The sequence below is a fragment of the Notolabrus celidotus genome, chromosome 17, assembly GCF_009762535.1.
Source record: "Notolabrus celidotus isolate fNotCel1 chromosome 17, fNotCel1.pri, whole genome shotgun sequence".
NCBI lineage: Eukaryota > Metazoa > Chordata > Actinopteri > Labriformes > Labridae > Notolabrus > Notolabrus celidotus.
This window is the reverse complement of record NC_048288.1, coordinates 21941336-21955669: the sequence shown is the minus strand read 5'-3', so window position 1 is coordinate 21955669 and position 14334 is coordinate 21941336. Positions and strand designations below refer to the sequence as shown.

At 39.4% G+C, this 14334-nt stretch overlaps 2 protein-coding genes across 2 annotated transcripts; one reads left to right on the top strand and one right to left on the bottom strand.

Moving 5' to 3' along the window:
* Positions 1 to 10249, bottom strand: zfand1 (zinc finger, AN1-type domain 1). The gene is made up of 8 exons (XM_034706418.1): positions 10116 to 10249; positions 3822 to 3864; positions 2702 to 2741; positions 2471 to 2598; positions 2207 to 2298; positions 1915 to 2033; positions 1611 to 1766; positions 1 to 279 (listed from the first exon to the last, which is right to left on the bottom strand). Exons 1-8 carry the CDS (start codon positions 10192 to 10194, stop codon positions 103 to 105), a joined length of 834 nt encoding a protein of 277 aa, XP_034562309.1. The 5' UTR covers positions 10195 to 10249; the 3' UTR covers positions 1 to 102.
* Positions 10250 to 11200: 951 nt separating this feature from the next.
* Positions 11201 to 13948, top strand: chmp4c (charged multivesicular body protein 4C). Its single transcript, XM_034706816.1, has 5 exons — positions 11201 to 11622; positions 12442 to 12619; positions 12866 to 12974; positions 13162 to 13288; positions 13432 to 13948. The coding sequence occupies exons 1-5, from the start codon at positions 11400 to 11402 to the stop codon at positions 13491 to 13493; spliced, it is 699 nt and encodes a 232-aa protein (XP_034562707.1). The 5' UTR covers positions 11201 to 11399; the 3' UTR covers positions 13494 to 13948.
* The last annotated feature ends 386 nt before the right edge of the window (positions 13949 to 14334 follow it).

Genomic DNA, 14334 nt, shown 5'->3' with positions numbered 1-14334 from the left:
GTGTTTTTTAAAAGCAAAAGTAAAAAAAAGGTGTTTTATTGACAGATAATAATGACACACTTATGTACAGTCAGAATATTGAAAACATCAGTTGCTGATGAATCAGGTTTGCGTGATATATTCAGAAACGTCCTCCAGGCCTGTGCTCTCATTGTCCAGGTATTCCAGGATCACATTTCCACCATTGTACAGTGGAGTGTCTGGGTGAGCCAGCAGCAGGAGTAGGGTGTCATCCATCTGGAGAGCTTCACCTGTCAGAGGGTGACACAACCGCAGCTTCTGCAGATGCAGACAAGAGACAAAATGAAGACGTGTTTTTCAGAAATATCTAAATGCTCACAACTTCTGAATATTTGAAGAAAACTTGGCTTGTTAGATAAGTAAATACAACAGCCATGTTTGTTATATGTAAAATAAGTTCATTCAGGGAAGTGGTCATTTATGTGGAAACAGGGATTATTGTGAGAGAAGATGGTAAAATCAGGGAAATTAATACAATGTTGAGTGGTTTTGTGTTCGATTCATGTACCTCCTCCTATATTTTTCACATCTGTTGCATCAAGTCTTTCGTTTCCTTTAATCTCTCTCATTTTGCTTTTGTTTAGTTGCACAGTTTTACTTTTACTTTTTCTATTTTAAGCCACGGTGAACATGCTGATACAACATGTACCATACTTCTTTCTGAGGATTCAAATGATAGACCTAGTTTCCCCAAGTCTGGTATCAGAACTGTGTCTGCAGCAATGGTCTCTTATCTTTGAATGTCGTTGTTTTTAGTGTACCTTGTTATAACTGCCTCCTAGTTAACGGCTCCTTCTGCAACAAACGTTGTGCTTGTAAATTGTACTTCGGTTCTCTGTGTATCTGTGTCTGTAACTTTGTGTTTTTTGCTGCTGACTGTCTTGGCCAGGTCACCCTTGGAAAAGAGATCTTTGATCTCAATGGGACCAACCTGGTTAAATAAAGGTTGAATAAATAAATAAATCTATTAGTTGCAGTCTGCTATACCAAAATAACAGACAGTAGCAAGCTGTTATTGTCCAATCAGAGTCAAGTATTCATGCAGAATCTGAATATCAGCATAATATACACTTATTAACACTGTCTGGATAAACAGAAATTTAGTTTTTGCACTGATTTAAATAAAAAAAAGAAACAGCTGTTTGGCCCACTTTTTAAACTTACTGCATTATGATGATATAGGGCTTCTTTTTTCTGACTGTCAACCATCAGTGACAGATGATAGTATCATTATTTGGCTACAGCCTAGTTCATACTAAACAACTGCATGTTTTTAAAGTTATACTTTTTGGCCATTTGCACCTTTATTAGAGGGGTGACGACAGTGGATAGAGCTGGAAACAGGCAGAGAGAGTGGGGGAGTGACCTGTGGGAAAGTGGCCGCAGGCTGAAATTGAACCTGGGCCAACCGCGATTCAGCCAATCGGCCAAATCGTGCACCCAATAACTGCATGTTTAATGTGCATGAAAAGGTTAAAATGGGCCTAGATGTGGAGGAAACAGATGTGTTGTCAGAAAAATAGTTTCTCTAGAAACAAGAAAAGGTGACTTAGAGGTGGTGAAGGGAATACATTTAGTAGATATTTTACCTTAGCTGTGAGTATGTTATTGTTGTTCTTCAGGCTAGCTAGAGAGGCTGCATAATCCACCACTTTGCCCACACTCCATTTGGAGCAGAAGAACATGGGTTTGCTGGAGTCTTTGGATTCTTTAGGAAGGTACACCTGAAAATAACTTCTTTCTGTCTGGAAAGCAAAAACAAAAGAGAGGAGGTGGTCAGCTAGACAAAATCAAATATCAACTGATACACCAGGGTACAGTGAATACCAATAAGTGTCATTATTTGGTGAATCATGCTACCTGTGAATAAAATAAAGGCAGCTGAATTCTTACCTGAGGCAGTCCCTTATCTCCTGCAGCATGCAGCTTTAGTTTCATTAATGCTACCTTCGCAGCAGTTGCACTGTTCTTTGCTCCCTTGCGTCCTTTACTTTTCGATTTGTCCTTTGACTCTGGTTGGTAACAAGTGTACAAACATAATGCAAGTGTTAAAATGATGAGGAATAAAAACAGACATGAATAAGTTATGACAAAGAGGACAGCATCAACATGAATACTGAACCCAAGTGGACAAATATGGGACAACAGAAGTGCCAGATAACCAGTCTTCTATACTATAACTAACCAACAATCTTCTGAACCAGCTCCTTGGTGGCTGCCATTCGAGGCTTTTGGACTTCCAATTTCTCACACTTGTGATCATCTTGATGACGGTGGCTGTTAAGCAAAGTCAAGAGAAATTTGATGTATTAAAACAAGAAGGAGAGGAAGTGATACTAATATAATGAAAAAATCACTCCTTCTGTATTAAGTCTATGAACAAGAATGTCAATACAATATATGTTGCTATTGAACATGTTAATAAAAAGATTAAAATCTATTAACTTACGCCAAACAGAAATGTTTTTCACACTGTGGACAAATTACTGGTAACAATTCTTTCCCCTTGCAGTCTTGAAACGAGCATGGATAACTTGTGCTGCCCCCCTCTGTCCTGGGTTCCCTTTTCACAGGCTCCTAAACAAAATGAAAGGAGAAAACAAACTTACCCAGAATCTAAGTTACAGGACAAAGTAGTAAACTCATCAGAAAAGGAAATAAGGGAATCAATATTACATGCCTCTGAACACGAATGGGCCTCTCTGTTTCTGTGCTCAAGGCTGCAAAAGACAAAGAGAAAGTACATTTATGATAAGCTTTATTTGACTATAAGTAAATGCATGATAATACATTTACTTTATTATATTTCAGTGATGAACATTCGATAATTTACTCCAATGCCATCACCTGATAGCTGGAACTACAAGAGCCAGCCTGGTACTGATCTACATCATAGCACAACAAGAACCTAAGATTTTTACCTTGACCTTAATAGGGATGCACCACTTGAGAAAACATCATGACATTGTGTTTTATTTACGTATCTTTTTATTATTGTTGCTTATTTTGTTTTTGTTGTTTTAAATTCCCCCATCAGGAGCCGGATTACAAATAATTCTTTATTAAAAAAAATATATAGAACATTTATGAAGCCATTCAGGCCATGATAACACTGTCTTTCAATGAGTACAAAATGGAATCACACAGATTTGAAAGACAGCCTTTAATTTATCATTCTAAAATATATAAAAACAATTATTTAAAGAACTGTTTCAAAAGCCTCTTAAGCTGGCTTAACAATTACTAACTCAATGAGAAGCACTCTTCAATATTCTCAGCAGAAACAAGGGCTTTTTGAAAACATGAATGCTGTTTTATTAAACTTCAATAACATGCACAAGTCCTGCAAAAGCTGTATAATTTAAAAAAAAAGTATGATTAATGGATAATTACAGCCATGATTAGGGTTTTCATGCAGCTCATCTTGTTCTTCATACACAATATGTTTTTGTTTAAAAAAGTAAACACTTAACAGTTCCTAAAAATATGAGCCCTACTGTTTTCCATCATTAAATTGGTATGAGGGAACAGATTTGTATCAGTAATCAGTGAATGCCCAGTTATTCTGAGATAGGTATTTGTTAACAAGGTTGATACAGCCACTTAATTGATACATCCCTTGGTATTAATTCAACCTAAACTAACATTCATATTTGATAAGCACAGCTTTGACTGATTAAAATACTGTTACCAATATATGTACTGCTCAAAGTTTCTGTATATTTGAGTATATCTACTTCATAATGATAAGTTACTGATGGGAATATTTTCTCTGTCTTTAGAAAGATGGTGAATCTTACCAGAAAACACCGCTGCAGGTGTCACAAACAAATGGAAGGAAATCTAAATGTGAAATAAGGACATTGAATTAGTTACAGTAGTGCTAAGTAGCACAACAATTCAGAAACACAGACAACAAATTTTTATCCAATTAAAAGTGCCTAAACATGTTCTGTTGTGCTCATAAGTTTACATACCCTGGCAGATTTATTTTTATTTTTTTATAACTTTATTTTTCAAGTGTTACACCAATGTGACATACAACAAGGTAATCCCCTTGTACACAACAGTTACAAAGTAGACCACCTAAACAGAAAAACAAAAAAAGAAACAAGACAGATTAATCAAGCATACAGATAAACAGATTTAAAGTTTTGTACTGACAATTACACACACAAAAAATCCATAAACTTTTTTATCATACTCCATCCTTTCTCAGGGTTCCCACTCTTTTCCAGAGATCATTTTCCAGGACATTTTTATTGATGATCAAGCTGGTATGACAGTCTAAATTTAGTTCCTAAATAGTCTAATATGTTCCTCTCAGTGGAAGTCTACATTGAAAGACATGTAGTCTAGGAGTCTAGGAGTTTCTGTGCAGCTGTGTCGCTCTTTTCGTTCTGTTTGTTTTCACTATAGGGAGTTTGCACTCCTATTAGCTAGAGCAGGGGTTCTCAAACTTTTTGGAGCCAGGGACCCCTTACAGGTGAGAAAATTGTCCATGGCCCCCTCATAATAGTAACACAAATTAAGCACATTAGTGATGTGTCATGATCAAAAGCTGCGGCTCTGAGAGCCGATGCTTTATAGTGAATCAGAAGAGCTGGCTCACATCGAGAGAGAGCCGGCTCCCAGTTTTTTCCTTTCGTTTTTTTCTCACAGTGCTCAGCCCCAGCTCTGCTCACAGCAGAACTTTGTGTTGATTGGTCAGCTTGGCAGCCATGCAGCCAAATCACATGTGAGGATATAGGATACAGGTGATGGAGGGGAGGCTGTGTATCGTGGCTTCATCTGTTCCTTCCAAGAGAGTCTTCTTGAAGACCGGGCAAATATTCACTGAGAGGAGAAATCAGATCAGCCCATCCAAGCTGAGGCATCAGATTTTTCTCAATGCCTACCTGAGGACATTAATAATGTTTGCTCCAGTTTGATTCTGGTTCTGTTTGCTTGAGTTCGGTTCTGGTTCTGGTTCTGGTTCGGTTCTGGTTAAGTTCTGGTTCGGTTCTGGTTCGGTTCTGGTTCGGTTCTTGTACGGGTCTGGTTCGGTTTGGTTCTTGTTCGGTTCTGGTTAAGTTCTTGTACGGTTCTGGCACGGTTCTGGTTCGGTGCGGTTCTGGTTCGGTTCTACTTCGGGTTAAGTTCTGGTTCAGTTCTGGTTCGATTCTGGTTCGGTTCTGGTTCGGTTCTGGTTCGGTTCTTGTGTGGTTCTGGCACAGTTCTGATTCGGTTCGGTTCTGGTTCGGTTCTGGTTTAGTTCTGGTTCGGTTCTGGTTTGGTTCTGGCACAGTTCTGGCTCGGTTTGATTCGGTTCTGGTTCAGTTCTGGTACGTTCTGGTTCGGGTCTGGTTCGGTTCTGGTGCTGTTTGCTTGAGTTCGGTTCGGTTCTGGTTAAGTTCTGGTTCGGTTCTGGTTTGGTTCTGGTTCGGTTCTGGTTCGGTTCTTGTACGGTTCTGGCACGGTTCTGGTTCGGTTTGGTTCTTGTTCAGTTCTGGTTAAGTTCTAGTTAAGATCTGGTTCAGTTCTGGTTCGGCTCTGGTTCGGTTCTTGTACGGTTCTGGCACGGTTCTGTTTCGGTTCGGTGAGGTTCTGGTTCGGTTCGGTTCTGGTTCGGGTTCAGTTCTGGTTAAGTTCTGGTTCGATTCTGGTTCGGTTCTGATTTAGTTCTGGTTTAGTTTGGTTCGGTTCTGGTTCGGTTCTGGCACGGTTCTGGTTCGGTTCGCTTCGGTTCTGGTTCAGTTCTGGTACGTTCTGGTTCGGGTCTGGTTCGGTTCTGGTGCTGTTTGCTTGAGTTTGGTTCTGGTTCTGTTTGCATGAGTTTGGTTCTGGTTGTGTTTGCTTGAGTTTGGTTCTGGTTCTGTTTACTTAAGTTTAGTTCTGGTTAACCCTAACCCTAATCCGAACCCTAACCCTAATCCTAACCCTAACCCTAACCCTAATCCTAACCCTAACCCTAACCCTAACCCTAATCCTAACCCTAACCCTAATCCTAACCCTAACCCTAATCCTAACCCTAACCCTAATCCTAACCCTAATCTGAACCCTAACCTTAACCCTAATCCTAATCCTAACCCTAACCCTAACCCTAATCCTAACCCTAATCCTAACCCTAATCTGAACCCTAACCTTAACCCTAATCCTAACCCTAACCCTAATCCTAACCCTAACCCTAACCCTAATCCTAACCCTAACCCTAATCCTAACCCTAACCCTAATCCTAACCCTAACCCTAACCCTAACCCTAATCCTAACCCTAACCCTAATCCTAACCCTAATCTGAACCCTAACCTTAACCCTAATCTAAACCCTAACCCTAACCCCAACCCTAACCCTAACCCTAACCCTAACCCTAATCCTAACCCTAACCCTAATCTGAACCCTAACCCTAATCCTAATCTGAACCCTAACCCTAACCCTAAAATGAACCCTAACCCTAACCCTAACTTAACCCTAACTTGAACCCTAACCCTAACCCTAACCCTAATCCTAACCCTAATCCTAACCCTAACCCTAACCCTAATCCTAACCCTAACCCTAACCCCAACCCTAATTCCTAACCCTAATCCTAACCCTAATCCTAACCCTAACCCTAATCCTAACCCTAACCCTAACCCTAACCCCAACCCTAATCCTAACCCTAATCCTAACCCTAATCTGAACCCTTACGCTAATCCTAACCCTAACCCTAATCTGAATGCTAACCCTAACCCTAAACCTAATCCTAACCCTAATCCTAACCCTAATCTGAACCCTAACCCTAACCCTAACCCCTAACCCTAACCCTAACCCTAACACCCTAACCCTAACCCCAACCCCAACCCCAACCCCAACCCTAACCCTAACCCTAACCCTAACCCCAACCCCTAACCCTAACCCTAACCCTAACCCTAACCCTAATCACAACCCTAACCCTATCCCTAACCCTAACCCTAACCCTAACCCTAATCCTAACCCCAACCCTAACCCTAACCCTAATCCTAACCCTAACCCCAATCCTAACCCTAACCCTATCCCTTATCACAACCCTAACCCTAATCACAACCCTAACCCTATCACTAACCCTAATCCTAACCCTAACCCTAACCCTAACCCTAATCACAACCCTAACCCTAACCCTAATCCTAACCCTAATCACAATCCTAACCCTAATCCTAACCCTAATCTGAACCCTAACCTTAACCCTAATCCTAACCCTAACCCTAATCCTAACCCTAACCCTAACCCTAATCCTAACCCTAACCCTAACCCTAATCCTAACCCTAACCCTAATCCTAACCCTAACCCTAATCCTAACCCTAACCCTAACCCTAACCCTAACCCTAACCCTAATCCTAACCCTAATCTGAACCCTAACCTTAACCCTAATCTAAACCCTAACCCTAACCCCAACCCTAACCCTAACCCTAATCCTAACCCTAACCCTAATCTGAACCCTAACCCTAATCCTAATCTGAACCCTAACCCTAACCCTAAAATGAACCCTAACCCTAACCCTAACTTAACCCTAACCCTAATCCTAACCCCAACCCTAACCCTAACCCTAATCCTAACCCTAACCCCAATCCTAACCCTAACCCTATCCCTTATCACAACCCTAACCCTAATCACAACCCTAACCCTATCACTAACCCTAATCCTAACCCTAACCCTAACCCTAACCCTAATCCTAACCCTAATCACAACCCTAACCCTAACCCTAATCCTAACCCTAACCCTAACCCTAACCCTAATCCTAACCCTAATCCTAACCCTAACCCTAACCCTAACCCTAACCCTAACCCCAACCCTAATTCCTAACCCTAACCCTAACCCTAATCCTAACCCTAATCCTAACCCTAACCCTAACCCTAACCCCAACCCTAATCCTAACCCTAATCCTAACCCTAATCTGAACCCTTACGCTAATCCTAATCCTAACCCTAACCCTAATCTGAATGCTAACCCTAACCCTAAACCTAATCCTAACCCTAATCCTAACCCTAATCTGAACCCTAACCCTAACCCTAACCCCTAACCCTAACCCTAACCCTAACCCTAACACCCTAACCCTAACCCCAACCCCAACCCCAACCCTAACCCTAACCCTAACCCTAACCCTAACCCTAATCACAACCCTAACCCTATCCCTAACCCTAACCCTAACCCTAATCCTAACCCCAACCCTAACCCTAACCCTAATCCTAACCCTAACCCCAATCCTAACCCTAACCCTATCCCTTATCACAACCCTAACCCTAATCACAACCCTAACCCTATCACTAACCCTAATCCTAACCCTAACCCTAACCCTAATCCTAACCCTAATCACAACCCTAACCCTAACCCTAATCCTAACCCTAATCACAACCCTAACCCTAGGATCAGGGTGAGAATGGTTTTGTAACAGAAATGCACAAAATTGGGCAATTATAAGGCTGCTCATAAAAACACGGTACGCTAAAGGGTGTTTCAACACAAACCATTAGTTTTTTCAAAGTTAAGGTAAAATATACGGCAACAAAAGGTCCTAAATTAAGTCGAAAGAGCCGGCTCTTCTTTGGGAGCTGAGTTAAAAGAGACGGCTCTCTGAAAAGAGCTGAACTTCCCATCACTAAAGCACATGCTTACTACCATTTGCACTCTTCGTTTCCCGTGGAACTATTTGTATTGTAAAACGTATCAATGTAAATACTTCAGACCTGTACCATAGTGATAAACAGATAACAATTTGAATCAAGTAAATACCACTTGTGTACTTTAAAACAGAGGGTCATTTCATTACATGTGGACTCAACATGACAGCATTTATACTTTTCAAGTAATTGATCTTAAACGCTTTCAGAAAATTAACAGTAGCAAGACTCACATATCCCTGCGAGCCACCAAATGGTATCATAACAATGGTGTATGCTGTTTTGTAATGACAGCACAATTTTATAATTTATTAGAAATTTATTCAAATTGTTTCACAGGCCCCCACGCTATGGTTCACGGACCCCCAGGGGTCCCAGGACCTCACTTTGAGAACAACTGAGCTAGAGTACGGTAATTGAGCTCTCAGCCTGCAGAGAAAGTTGTGAGGCACAGACCCCCAAGCTCTCTGCCCGACTCCACTGGTCACACTATAACTTAAATATAAGACTCTTTGAATCAATAGAGCACTCTACAAGGTTAATGTACCATAAAACATAAACAACACACAGCCATGTTGGAATAATTTTCCAGGACTATATGTGCTTTTCCAGGACATATTACTTTTTCTCCCATTTTCCATGTGTTTTCCAGTACTGGAAAACTGGTCAACTGTTTTCCAGGTTTTCCAGGTTTTCCAGGACGCGTGGGAACCCTGCTTTCTATTGTTCATCCCCACATGCAGTACCTCAACTGAGGGGCATAGCATGAGATAAGTAAATGGAAAAATATAGATAAATAAACAGAAAGCAACAACAAAAAACAAACAAACAGAAAAAAAAAAAACTTTTTTTTCACTCTTTCTTTCTTTGTTAAACCAGGTAAGAGACTTATTGAGATTTAAAACCTCTTTTTCAAGAGTGACCAGGCCAAGATGGCAGCACTCATGGTTAATGGTTGGGTGAAGCCATTTATTGTCGAACAACTGTGCTTACTCTTTTTATTTCATAATGACAACAGAAACTACCCAAGAAATCATCAATTCTGCAAGGGTATGTAGACTTATGAGCACAACTGTATAATGCGTTAAAAAAGGTGAAAGTTAAGGTAGACAGAAGTCGAACAACAGTTACTGCGTTGTATAAAATAATGATGATTCTTCTAATAATAATTTACAGCTGGACAGAATATGACAGCTCATGTGCTGAGAACTACTATTCACATTTTCCTTACAATGATATGCGCTACATAGAACATTTTTAATTCAATACAGTAACTGGAAACTGATGTCGGACACAGTAAAAAATAACAAGTTAGCAGGTAACACTTTAGATGACAGCGAGGATGCTTTTTAAGTTGAATTTTGCTAACGTCAGCGAGCTAGCTGGTTGGCTAGCAGTGCTAAAGAGTGCTCGGCTTAATAACAGAATCAAACTCGGCTTAATATTTCTCTTTTCTTTGTGGTTCGGATGGAAACATAAACTGACCGTTCTGGCTGCAGGAGTCAATCTGACAGTGCTTCCCAATGTCGAATTCTGCCATTAGAAATCCGAGTGTCTGAAGCATGAACTGTATGAAACTGGTGAAGTTGTCAACACGAACTTTGACCCCGGAAGTGACGTCAGATGGCCGATATTTTTCCTTTTTTTGTTCGTTCGCTTTTTTTTTTTAAGTTATAATTTCAACAAAACCTAACCAACAGATGAAATAGAGAATCAAGGTCAAACATTTTTATTTGAATTCTTTAAATATATTTAGCATATTATTAAAACATAACACAATTATAAAGGGGGGTTAGGGGAAGTGCAGCGTTATTTTAATTATTTTAATTATTATTTTAATCATCGCTTTAATATTTATTTATCTTATTTAATTATTTATGTATCTATTTATTTCTTGTATTCTTCTGATCTTGTTAACGCTACCTTATTTGTATTAACTTTTCTTTCCACTACTACTTGGCTCACTCAAGCCATCAGGTCTGCTGAGTCTGTTGATAGCTTCAGAAAATTACTCATAACACATTTGTCTACTCAGACCTTCATGGAACCTCCCCTCTACTCTGTCTATTGCTTTGTTTGTCTGATTAATTCTGCATATGTGTTTTGTTTCTATCTTGCTTGTTTTATTGTTTTGTGCCTGTGAAGCACTTTGTAACCGAGCGTTTTAAAAGTGCTATATAAATAAATGTTTACTTACTTTTTTTATACTTACTTATTTTATCAATTTTACTGTATTAATTGTATTTTATTTTTAAGTATTTTATTTATAATCATGCCTTTTATAATTTTACCATTGCTGTTGTTTCCTGTCTCTCTTTTATTCTGTGAATCACTTTGGGCTTCATGTTTTTATTATTTTAATGCATTGATTTTATTTTACTTTTAAGCATTTTATTCATTATCATGCCTTTTATCATTTTACCATTGCTGTTGTTTTCTGTCTCTGTTATTCTGTGAAGCACTTTGGGCTGCATGTTTTTATGTATGAAAGGTGCTATATAAATAAAGTTGAGTTGAATAGTTGGTTATCTAACTTCAGCCGAAAATATGTGACAGTGAAAGGCGGGAGTCAAGTGTCACTACGTCACGCAGGTGTGCTGAAAGGTGCGTTCACTGGCTGTTTTGAATTGAAAGCACAAAGCCGTCGAACAGGAACTTCTGCTCATTACACACCCGCCTGGTGAATAGCTGTAAAGTTGTCCCCGCAGCCTTGGAGAGTCGGTGCGTACTTTAGTGACCTACGCAGTTTCCACCTAAAACTGCACCAAAATGAGCAAAATTTCAAAGTTATTCAAGGGCAGCTCCAGCTCGAGCTCTTCGAGCTCGTCTAAGTCCAAACACCATAAGTCACGAGGAGGACCTTCGGCCCAGGAGGCCATCCACAAACTTCGGGAAACGGAAGAAATGCTGACAAAGAAACAAGACTACCTGGAGAAGAAGATCGAGCAGGAACTAATGACCGCCAAGAAACATGGAACCAAAAACAAGCGAGGTATGAGTTTCTGTTCGTCTGGAAATAAATCTGTGCGTGTAGATTTGGTATTATTTGTAGTATGTTTTAATCATATGCACCTTACTTTCAATTGTATGGAAGAGGATTAGGGCCACTGAAAATAAAAAATTTAGGTCCAATATATTTTTTTATGTTTTAGTTCTGAGAAAAAAGTCAGAATTCTGAGATTAAAGTCAGAATTCTGACTTTTTTCTCAGACTAATAATAAAATATATTTGAATTTTATTTATTTATTTTTCCAGTGGCCCTAATCCTCCTCCATACAATTTGATCTTTTAAACAGTTTATTTATTATAAGGAAAATATCACATTAAAACCCTTCAGAATTATGATAGAGAAAATATAAATTCTCTGAGGCATCTGAACCTACAGCCACACATACAGCCCTGTGTGATCACTGGCCTGTCTGTGGTTGTTCTTTAAAGTAGTGATGTTTTTCAAGTTCTATTGCTTCAGCAAGTGTAACAAGTTTGTTACAATTGAGCCAACACTGTTTATACAGGCCGTCAGTGTCCTAACACACAACAAAAGCATTTAATCAAAAAGTGTTCCTCCTCTTGTTAGAGACATTTTGTGTTTGGTGTGTTTCTCTCATGAAACCCTGAAGTGCTGCATAGCTTGTTGAATCACCTCAGCCTATAAATAAACATTGTCTTGTTAGTAGGAGGAACCTTGTGTCTTTTAGTTTGTCAACGCCCAACTTTAAAAGTTCTTAATCACATAGCAACAGGTGGAAGTGGAGGAAACGTGTGAAAGTATCAGAGGGTTAAAGACTCTTCTCCCATCTTTCTGTGTCAGCTGCCCTGCAGGCCCTGAAGAGGAAGAAGCGTTGCGAGCAGCAGCTCACCCAGATCGATGGCACACTCTCCACCATCGAGTTTCAGAGGGAAGCTTTGGAGAACTCGCACACCAACACGGAGGTCCTGAAGAACATGGGCTTTGCTGCCAAGGCCATGAAGAAAGTCCATGAAAACATGTAAGAGGATGGCTTTCTACTAAAAGTTCTGGCATATTTCTGTTTATGTACCTTAAATATAAGTGACATTTCATAGAAAACCTAATGAACTGGTACAGAAATTCATTTAAAAGTCATTTTGTATTATACTTTCTTGACTGAACCAAATTTTTCTTGAATTTAAATCATTAATGTTTATTTAATAAAGGGGGAGTCTTTTTAGATATTTTTTTTTGAACTCTGATTTCTGTCTCCTCCCTCTTTTAGGGACATTGACAAGATAGATGACCTGATGCAGGACATCAATGAGCAACAGGATGTTGCCAGAGAGATCAGCGATGCAATCTCCGGACCTTTCGGGGAGACATTTGATGAGGTTGATAACTTCATTAACTCTCTCTGTCTGCCAACTATTTATCATTTCTGTGTCAACTTACTTTTTGGCAACACTGTCTGTACGTTCTGTGTATCACCTGGTAATCGATATCCAGCTCTACTGGGACTGGAGGGTTGACAAAAATGCATTGGGCAACACTAAATCCTGTGTCCTCTTGTGTTTGAAGGATGAGCTGATGGCAGAGCTGGAAGAGCTGGAGCAAGAGGAGCTTGAAGACAATATGATGAGTATGGGCGGATTACCCAGCGTGCCGAGCTCCAGAATGCCCTCTGCGCCATCCGGTCATCGTGCAAGTAAGTTCAACACGTATGAAAGACAACACATATGAAATTCCTTTTTGTCAAATGCATTACAGTCTCAAGAAAGATGGGGCAAGTTTGTTACATCAACATATTGTCATTGTAAAGCACTGATGAGATGCTTCTGTCTTTCACAGCTACCAAGAAGAGGGTTGAAGAAGATGACGACATGAAAATGCTGGCATCGTGGGGCACTTAACTTCACTAACAGAGCTTCTTGTTTAGTGAAAGACACACACTCAGAAAGAACTTAATGTTTTTTAAGCTTTTTGTATTAATTTGAAGGTTTCTAGGGAAAATGAAGATAGTTATAGTTAAATATGTTTGTGCTTCTCGTATCATAATGCCACTTTACAGGTTATATTTATCAAGAAATAAAAATGTTTAAGTGAAGGGACCCACAAAGTGCGTTTTACATGTTCTCATACTTCTTTCATGTTAATTTCTACTTTTCTTTCATTACGGTTGTCTTTCTTACTGAGCCCGTACAGAGGCTTAATGAAGAAATAAAGATATGACTGTATTGTTTTAACACACTGTACAGAATGCTCAACTGTATGTAATGTAGATGTAAATAAAGCCTTAATTTGCATATATACTGTAAATAAACTTAAAATAACATCAATTAAAAAAAGTCCCCTACATATTGTCAAATAGAATTTTCTTGATTATTCATTTAGCATCCTGTTTCTGGTATGTAGGCTTGTTGCACCTGGGATTGGAGTTTCAAAATGAACCACCATGTTCTTTGTTTCTATAATATTGATGTGAGTGGTAGGTATCATGTCTGCTTGTTTTTTGTTGTTGTTTTTAATCAGCAGTTTATACAACAAGATTGAGACAAAAAAACAAGATTTCCTCTTCAGTCATCGTTTTTTTAAGGAAATAATAACATACTAAAATATGTGGGAGATAATGTGTGTACACAAAATATTAAAATATTAGGGAGGGACGAGAAAAGAAAGAAGTTAACAAGATTTGGGAAGAAAAGACATTGATGGTTACCTAAAGGGGCGTCACCAGGAATTCTGGGCCCCCTG

Coding starts and splice junctions, on each gene's coding strand:
- zfand1 (XM_034706418.1), bottom strand. CDS start 10,194: ATGCTTCAGACACTCGGATTTCTAATGGCAGAATTCGACATTGGGAAG. Junction 2,742..3,821: donor ACCTGCAGCGGTGTTTTCTG/GTAAGATTCACC, acceptor TGTCTTTTGCAG/CCTTGAGCACAGAAACAGAG. Junction 280..1,610: donor ATAACATACTCACAGCTAAG/GTAAAATATCTA, acceptor CTGCATCTGCAG/AAGCTGCGGTTGTGTCACCC.
- chmp4c (XM_034706816.1), top strand. CDS start 11,400: ATGAGCAAAATTTCAAAGTTATTCAAGGGCAGCTCCAGCTCGAGCTCT. Junction 11,623..12,441: donor TGGAACCAAAAACAAGCGAG/GTATGAGTTTCT, acceptor TTTCTGTGTCAG/CTGCCCTGCAGGCCCTGAAG. Junction 12,975..13,161: donor TCGGGGAGACATTTGATGAG/GTTGATAACTTC, acceptor TTGTGTTTGAAG/GATGAGCTGATGGCAGAGCT.